The sequence below is a fragment of the Quercus lobata genome, chromosome 2 (assembly GCF_001633185.2).
Source record: "Quercus lobata isolate SW786 chromosome 2, ValleyOak3.0 Primary Assembly, whole genome shotgun sequence".
In the NCBI taxonomy this organism is placed as follows: domain Eukaryota; kingdom Viridiplantae; phylum Streptophyta; class Magnoliopsida; order Fagales; family Fagaceae; genus Quercus; species Quercus lobata.
The window spans coordinates 54784029-54793469 of NC_044905.1; the positions used below are offsets into that span (position 1 = coordinate 54784029).

Sequence of the window (9441 nt, forward strand, 5' to 3'; positions counted from 1 at the left end):
AAGAAGTCGCAGAATCCAGTGACTCTTCCAGGACGCATTCTGTTCCTGAAGACATGGTGACCCGTAAGTTTTTGACCGTTAGCCGTTTTATTCTTGGGGCAAGTCAGGTCGTTCAGCAGCAGCCACCCCAAGGGCGTGTCCCGGCTCCTTCCACTCATCCTCCACCTCCTCCTCCTTCCGGGCGGACTCGTAAGAGACAACGGGTCACTGACCTAACTTCCACTAGCCCGGGAGACGCTCAGGTTCAAACTCCCCACCAACCGTCTAGGGGTGTCACTATTCGGGAGCCCCTGACCCAGGTTGGGACAAACGTGGCCTCATCCTCTAGACCAGTGCAGTTATGGCAACCCATATTTGAGTTAGATGGCACACCCCTCCCAGTTAGTGCCAGTGTTCGGGCATGGGAGAAAGGAGAAGGGGGTCGTGTTGCCCAAAGCTTGGTGCACGGTCTCCTTTTACCTGAGGATGTGAGCGCATGGGACCGATGAGTCCATGGGGAGAAGACTCCAATGGCACACTGTCGTGGTAACTTCTCTTCCTTTGTACATTTGCTTTTTAGACATATGCTTATTATTGCCGTATACGTTGCTTCTTCAAGTTACCGTGCGTGAGTAATGTTGTCTCTAACAGGTCGCTCAGCTAGCCCATATCTTGAACGAGAAGGTGAAGGACCTTACTGAGGAGGTTGACCGGGAGAAGGTCAGCAGGGAAGAGGCTGTAAAAACGGCTAAGGAGAAAATGAAAACTGTTGAGGCTGTCGAGAAGAGGGCCACTATCGCAGAGAAATCCTGGGTGTTGGCTGAGAAAAGGTAGGCGGAGCTGGTGATGCAGCAAAATGAAATAGAAGTGAAGCTGGCCAAAGTAGCAAGTTTAAATGCTACCTTGTCCGAGGAAGTTGCTGATCTATGGGCGGCCCTGGAAGCTTGTGAGAGTAAATGGTATGATGAGGGTTTTGCCGATGCAGAGAAGGGCGTGGAGCCAGTAGTAATGCAAGCTCGGCAGCTGTCTTTTCAGGAGGGTTGGATGGCTGCCCTATAGGCCTTAGGGGTGCTCGAGGACTCCCCTCTTAGGGACCCTGGTCGGATCCCCTTTCCAGGCCCTGCCCCAGCCACACAAAACCTTGCAGGACCAAATGATGAGGAGGAGACAGATAGTTTGAGGGAGCTGGTGGAGCAGATTGACGCTCATGTGGAAATGATCGGGACAGAGGCCACTAGCAACCCCCCTACTGACGGCCCTTCTGGTGAAAATGTTCATCTCCAGCCTTCTGTATCCAAGCACCATTCTACCGAGACGGCCTTTGAGATGCAGCCCATGGATCTTACTTCCTGATTGTTGAACCTGTTTTACTTTATCTTTTATTTGCTTCTATTTAGTAACTTTTATTTTGAGTTGGTTTGCCCATGTCGCCAGGCTGTGGTGACTAAACAGTTAATTTCTGGGTTTAAACTTAATGTCACCAGGTTTTGGTGATGAAGTAAATGATTTTTCATGCTTGATTTTGACTAAGGTTTATTTGCTGGCCAGTTACCTTAATCGTTTTTATGACTATGCATCTATATTTTAACCTTTTTGTAAATACTTCAGAGTTTCCGTGCATGCATGTTTCATTAATGAACAGGGCATGTTTCTGCCCTGGAATATAGTATTTTCTTTTGTAATACTTCTGTCCTTAGAACGTTTTGAATAAGGTTCCCACTTGCTCGGTGATAGGGATCGAACTGAGAAGCAGGCTGTTGTCTTTAGAAATTTTTGAATAAGGTTTCCACCTACTCGGTGATTGGGATCAAACCGAAAAGCAAGCTTCTGTCCTTAGAAATTTTTGAATAAGGTTTCCACCTGCTCGGTGATAGGGATCGAACCGAGAAATAGGCTTCTGTCCTTAGAAATTTTTGAATAAGGTTTCCACTTGCTCGGTGATAGGAATCGAACCGAGAAGCAAGCTTCTGTCCTTAGAAATTTTTGAATAAGTTTTCCATCTGCTCGGTGATAAGGATCTAACTAAGAAGCAGGCTTCTGTCTTTAGAAATTTTTGAATAAGGTTTCCACTTGATCGGTGATAGGGATCGAACCGAGAAGCAGGCTTCTGTCCTTAGAAATTTACTAACTGCTTGAATCTCTTCAGCTTCCTCCGTGTTTATCAACCGAACGTACTAAAAAAAATAGAATTGGTTGGGCTTGCACGAACTAGTTACATTGTTATCATATTAGTTAGTACAAAGTACATTTTTCCATGCATGGATGGTCATTGATAGAACTTCTTAAGATTATAAGCATTCCAAGGCCGGGGCAATAGTATGTCATTCATGTCTTCCAGATAATACGCTCCTACACCTGCAATGGCTGTAATTCTATATGGTTCTTCCTAAGTTTGGGCTAGCTTCCCGGGGTTTGTATCTTGCATGCTTCATACTGCTTTCCTCAGTACCAGGTCTTCGGCGTTGAATTCCCTCACCCTTACATCTTGGTTATAACGCCGGGCAAGCTTTTGCTGATACTCAGCTAGTCGTATAGTCGCTGTGTCCCGGTATTCTTCAAGTAAATCGAGACGCTCCATCAGCTGACCATCATTCTGGGACATGTTGAATTCTGAAACTCGCACGCTACACAAATTAACCTCGGCTGGTATCTCGGCCTCTGCCCTGTATGTGAGAGAGAATGGGGTCTCCTCCGTAGACTTTCGAGGAGTTGTCCAGTATGCCCATAAAACATTGGGTAATTCCTCGGCCTAGTTACCCTTTGCACCTTCCAGTCTTCTTTCCAAGCCATTCATGATTACCTTGTTCACAGCCTCAGCCTGGCCATTACCTTGGGGATACGCTGGAGAGGAATATCTGTTCCTAATACCGAGGTTACTGCAAAATTTACGGAATGCTCGGTTGTCGAATTGCAGTCCATTATTCGATATAAAGGATTCTGGAACCCCAAACCTGGTGATTATATTCTTCCATACGAATTTCTTCACATCTACGTCCCGGATATTAGCTAGAGCCTTCGCCTCTGCCCATTTGGTGAAGTAATCCATAGCTACCAAAACGAATCTTCAGTTGCCCGTTGCTTGGGGAAATGGTTCGAGTATATCCAGCCCCCATTGTGCGAAGGGCCAAGGACTACTAATTGGGTTCAAATGGTCGGCAGGCTGGTGAATCAGAGGGGCATGCTTCTAACATTGCTCACACTTTCGAATGTATTCCGCGGCGTCCTTTTGCATTTGGGGCCATCAGAATCCCTGAGTCATTGCCCAGTGCGCCAATGATCGTCCTCCTACATGGCTGCTGCATACTCCTTTATGTAGCTCGGCCAAGAGTTGGCTTACTTTCTCTGGGTGTAAGCGCAAAAGATACGGTCCCCCGAATGACCTGCGATAGAGCTTCCGATCTTTGGACAACCAATATCGGGCGGCTACCCTGCGAATCTTGTTGGCCTCATTCTCATCGTCCGGGATTCGATCGTCGGCTAAGAAGTCAATGATGGCATTCATCCAGCTCAGTCCAAGTGTTGTGATTGTTGTGACTTCGACCCTTGCAGCCCCCTCATCTCCTGCCACCTTAATGCTAGGCTCGGGGACAAGTTCCACTCTGATTAGTCGGGGAATCTCCTTGGCAATTGACGATGCCAGTGTGGCAAGAGAGTCGGCATGTCTGTTTTGTGCTCGGGCCACTTGGATCACCTTCACCGTACAAAAGTTACTTATGGTCTGCTTTACCAATTCTAAGTACGCTTTCATCCGAGGATCTCGAGCCTCAAAACTTCCCTGCACCTGGTTGACTACGAGCCGTGAATCTAAATAAATTTCCACATCCCGGGCTTTTAACCTTAAGACTGCCCTCAATCCAACAAGCAAAGCTTCATACTCTACCTTGTTGTTGGAGGCGTTAAACCCCAATATGAACGAATCCTCCAAGAGAATACCCTCCAGGGTAATTATGACGATTCCGGCTCCGGCCCCTTTGGCGTTGGAAGCACCGTCCACATGCACCTTCCACAGGCGATGTTCCGACTGACAAACCATTTCCCCTTTAGGAGAGAATTCCTCCACAAAATCAGCTAATACCTGCCTTTTTACTAAACTTCTCGGCTTATACCTTACGTCGAATGCCCCGAGCTGTGTCCCCTACTTAGCTATTCGTCCCGTGAAATTTGATCTTTTCAATAATGACTGTAGGGGGTATTCGGTCAACACATACATGGTATGAGCCTGAAAGTACTGAGGCAACTTCCTGGTGGCATGTACTAGGGCCAACACCAATTTCTCTAAAGGCAAATATATGGTCTCTGCGTCGACTAAGGTCTTGCTAATATAATACACGGGTTGTTGTACTCCCCGGTCTCTTAAAAGCACGACACTTACAGCATGGTCGGATACCGAGAGGTACATAAACAGCTCCTCTCCAGGCTCTAGTGCAGTCAACATCGGCGCCCGCGTTAAGTATTCCTTGAGATCCTGGAAAGCCTTTTCACATTCATCATCCCACCGAAATCCCTTCCACTTCTTTAAAAGCTGATAAAATAGACAGCAGCAATCTGAGAATTTTGAGATGAACCGATTAAGAGCAGCTAACATCTTAGTCAACGCTTGTACTTCTTTCGGATTGCTCGGCAACCTGAGATGCTTCACGGCCTCTATCTGGTCGGGATTAAACTCTATCCCGCGGCTGGTGATCAAGTACCCCAAAAATTTGCCAGCCCCCACTCCAAAGGCACATTTTTCCGCGTTAAGTCGCAATCTATGTTTCCGTAATACCTCAAACACCCCCTGAAGATCCTCCACATGCCGTGCCTCTTGCTTACTCTTCACCACCATGTCGTCAATATACACTTCAATTGAATGCCTAATTTTATCCCGAAACATCCTCGTCATCATCTGTTGGTATGTCGCCCCGGCATTCTTTAGCCCAAAGGGCATCACAGTGTAATGATAATTAGCGTCGGGGGATATGAATGTTGTTTTCTCCTGGTCTTTGGCGGCCAGGGCAATCTGATGGTATCCTTGAAAAGCATCCAGGAAACTCATCCTCGGGTGCCCGTAAGTGGCGTCCACCAATTGATCAATTTTTGGCATGGGAAACGGGTTCTTTGGGCATGCTCGGTTCAAGTCTGTGAAATCCATACAGACCCTCCATTTGCCATTCTTCTTCCTGACGACCACGGTGTTTGCCAGCCACTTCGGGAAAAAAGTCTCCTTTATTGCTCCGGCCTCCTTCAACTTCTCTACCTCCCACCTTATCGCCTCAACATGGTCTTTGGCTGATCTTCTCAGCTTCTGCTTCTTCGGGGGATACGAGGGGTCTACATTAAGCTTGTGGACGATAAACCCGGGATCAACCCTGAGGACTTCATAGGGGTTCCAAGCGAAGACATCTATGTTTTGAGTCAGAAACAGCAACACTTGGACCTTTCCTCATTATTCATGCTCGCTCCAACCTGAAAATATTTATTAGTGTCCGGTAATATCTTTACCTTTACTAGCTCCTCGGCGCAGCCAGCCCCCATTCCTTCTTGGGGCCCTTGTGATTGCTATAAAGGGACCTTTCGGGATGCATCTTCCCGCTCAACCTGCTCCTGTTCAGACCGCCCAGTCCCTTTGTCTCTTACTAGTGGTCCGGTTGTTTCTCCTTGATTGACTTGATTCCCCCGCTTCCAATTAACTACGGCAATAAGACATTGTCTGGCCGCTTGCTGGTCTCCTCCTATCACGGTGACACCCTGCTTGGTTGGGAACTTGATCTTTATATGTAGGGTAGACGGGATAGCCCCCATTGAATGGATCCATAGTCTCCCCAGGATGGCCGTATACGGGGAAAATGAACTTACTATTGTAAATGTCACTGCCACCTCCTTCCCTCCCATAATCACGGGAAGTGAAATTTGCCCTTCAGGAATCACTACTTTACCGTCAAACCCAACCAAGGGTGAAGTGTGCTTCATCAGGTCCTTTTTCCTCAGTCCGAGTCCTCTGAACAAATCCGGGTACATTACGTCAGCCCCGCTTCCTTGGTCTACCATTACCCTTTTTACTAAGAAGCCATTTATCTGGACCATGACCACTAATGCGTCATTATGTGGTTGGATCATCCCGTCCAAATCGTCATCGTCGAATGAGATAGGCTCCCGCGCAAACTTCATCTTCTTACCCGGCGACTGTAGGTTCGGGTTACCCTTTACTGGTACTATCGTCAGCACTCATTTCCTTCTTCCTGCACTGAGCTTTTCCGAGGCAACATGGATAACTTCAATCAGCCTTACAGGGGGTAAGAGAGGGTTTCCCCTTTGCCAAGTATCTTGCCCTACGATTCTGTCCCCTGAGTCCAACACGAAATATTTTAAATGCCCGGCCTTGACTAATTGCCCGAGGTGATCCTTCAACACTCGGCACTGTTCGGCAGTGTGACCTTTGTCCCGGTGATAAGTGCAGTACAGATTCTGATTCCTCCTAGATGGGTCCCCTTCTATCTTGTTCGGCCATCGAAAATATGGCTCGTGTTTGATCCGGTCAAGAATCCTGTGTACCGGTTCCTTAAACGTCACATTCACTTCTCCCATCTGTGTGGTCGGCTCTTGAATCGTCAGACCCCCCCAAGATCTGAACGGAAAAACAGTTTTCAGGGGATGATTCATCATTGGTGCTTTACCTTCACTCTGCAGCCAGTCATCCTCTAATCGCTTATATTCCTCAATGCATCTCATAAGCTGCCGCATGCCTTCGGGAGGCTTCTTGGTCAACGACTCTCGTAGCCCGGAATCCTCGGGCAACCCCATCCTAAAAGTGCTTACTGCGACCTTTTTGTTATCCCCACCTATCTCATTGTATAGTTCCCAATACTGGCTGGCATAACTACGGAGGGTCTCTCCTGCCCTTATTTTCATTGACAGAAGCGCATCTACCGGTGGAGGCACTCGACTGCAGGTATCAAACAGAATGCTGAACTCCTGAATTAGCTCGGAAAAAATACATATGGATCCTTTCCGTAACCCGTCAAACCACCTTAAAGCAGTTAGTCCCAGACTCAAAGGAAATAGCTTGCACATCAGCACATCATTATGAGTATGCAAAGACATCATCTGAATATAATGATTGACGTGCTCTATTGGATCAATTTTCCCATCGTAGCAATTGAACGGTGGGCGGGTAAACCTGTTTGGCATTTCGGCCCGCTCGATTTTGTTCGAAAAGGGGGACCGAGCTGCTTTTCGCAAAGCGCGACTCATAGCATCCATGGTAGCATTTCGAGGCCACCTTTCCTCTGGGGAGACTGAGTTCCTAACTTGATTTTCCCAAGAATGTGAGTGGTCTCGGCGTTGCCCCGACTTCCGGGAGGGAGACCGGTTCCTATATCGTCGAGATCCCCGCGAATGTGAACGGTCTTGATACTGATGGGATTCTCAGGAATGTGAACGACTTCGCTGTAGCCAAGATCCGGACTGATTAGATCCCTCCCCATATCTATTTCCCCCGATGCTGACCTCCCGTTGTTGGTCATCTCTATCTCTTCTTCGACGCCTACCCCTTACCTCTAGCTCCAAACCCCTGACTAGTCTGTGCAGCCGTTCAAGCTCTTCATCTCGTTCCTCCCTCTGCCTATTTCCCGTAGCACCAGAGACTATTCGTTGGGTTTGGTACGATCCTTCTCCCGTGCCGGACATTTCTTCTCGTTGGTCGTGCTCCCTATCTTCTCGTTCCTTCTGTCTGCGCTCTCGCCAACTAGACCCCCGAGAAGACCCTATGGATCCACTTTCCGTGTGACCCCCTGAATGCCTTTCAGACATTTTTCTCGAGCTCGAGTCCCTCTAAAACCATAGCGTCGTAGGAGAGCCCTACGGTGGGTGCCAATTGTGCGCACTAAAGACGGGTTGCTGGGCCAAACCACTACTTGGGCTCACAACTTATTTGTATGGTGGGTCTGGGTATCCTATTTTGGGTTGTTCTAAGCTTAGAGACTCAATGAGATCACTTTTCTCTCTTTCTCTACGTTTTCTTCCTCCCAGGTCCTCTCTTTCTCTCTCTTTTCTCCTTCCAAAATTGCATCCCATTTCCATTCATTAGTTTCTCCTATTTATAGTCCATTGTTAATGGGGGGATCATCATTATCTTTTTAACTAGTGCAAAGAGAGGTTCAATGTTGATAAATTTAAGTGGATGTTTAGGTATGAGTGGCTTTGGAAATGGTTCCCACTACAGCAAGTGTGTTCGGCAGTGGAGTTTCCTAGGGTTTTGCCGAGCATTCAAATGGTGATATGATCGAGCATGTGTATATCATTCGGGGATGATTTTCCGGGCAGTATGTGAGTGGGGCACCCGTAGTTTGCTTTTCAAGTATTCAGACAACACCCAGCTTAGACTTGTAGTTATTGTGGGCTTGGGACGGGATCCTTAGCGGTGCGGAGGTTGGACCCCTGGCCCATATTATTAATCCATGGCCCAAGGCCCAAATGGACTTGGATGTTAGGTGCCGTACAGTACACACCAATACCAACACCTAGGAATCTCTGAGATTTTTTTTTTGATAAGTAAATCTCTAAGAAAATTATTCTTTACCGTAACATACAAAGTAATCAATTTTGTTCAAAGAACATTATACTTTCAGATTTAACAATTTAAAACATGCAAAACCCAAAAAAAACCCAACATCAAAAATAAAAAAATCATGACTTAAAATTATCTTTTAAAAAAAATATAGTCTAAAATCTACGATGTATAAAAAAAATAACAAAATATTTTTAGATTTCAAAACCCCACAATTTCAATCCCCCTTACAAATAAGGGAACATGTAAGAGAGAAAACAAAACTTGAAAATTAAAGTGAAATGATTAAGTTTAAAGGATTAGAAAGATTTCATTTTGATGAGGTTTTCCCTGATTTCAACAAATAGAGAGGAAAAATTAGGAGAATATTAGGAAAAGAAATTGGTACCTTTGCTTTGACGAAATTAGAGACTCTAGATTGAAGAAAGATTCCACTTCATCTCTGCAGAGAAAGAAATTGAATTTTTTAAATCCAAAAGGGTCGAATTTAAACAAATCCATTACTGAAAATATCTAAAAAAATATTCACATATCAGAATTTCAAATTCCTTAACCCTAATTTCTGGAACCAAACCCAACTGTAATTGTAAAAGTTTGAAAAATATGGATATACATCAATCGAAGTTTTTGTTTTCCTTAATCACAAAGTAGAGTGAAAGATATTGAAAGGAATTTGAACGTAGGTGTTTTTTTTAAGCGGTGTGATTGCAAAGGGAAGAAATTAGCACAACTTATTGAGTAAAGCAAAAGGTGTGGTCTTTTGATTCGGTTTTGAAGGTTTTTCTTTTATCTTTTCTAGGTTTTGGTTTTACTTTCCATCGTTTTCTGGGCAGCCAAACAGATATAGAAAATAGTAGAGAGAGAGACCACGCAATCATCTCCGTACACTGCTTGCACTGCTTCTACTTCTGCCGTAA

The 9441-nt window shown here is 45.8% G+C and overlaps 1 protein-coding gene across 1 annotated transcript; it reads right to left on the reverse strand.

Annotated features, from left to right (window-relative positions):
- Positions 1-6183: 6183 nt before the first annotated feature.
- LOC115966515 lies at positions 6184-7146 on the reverse strand. The gene has a single exon (XM_031085736.1). The coding sequence runs from the start codon at positions 7144-7146 to the stop codon at positions 6184-6186; it is 963 nt and encodes a 320-aa protein (XP_030941596.1).
- Between the last annotated feature and the right edge of the window lie 2295 nt (positions 7147-9441).

Bases quoted from the DNA above. Each gene is read 5' to 3' on its own strand.
- LOC115966515 (XM_031085736.1), bottom strand. From the start codon at position 7,146: ATGCCAAACAGGTTTACCCGCCCACCGTTCAATTGCTACGATGGGAAA.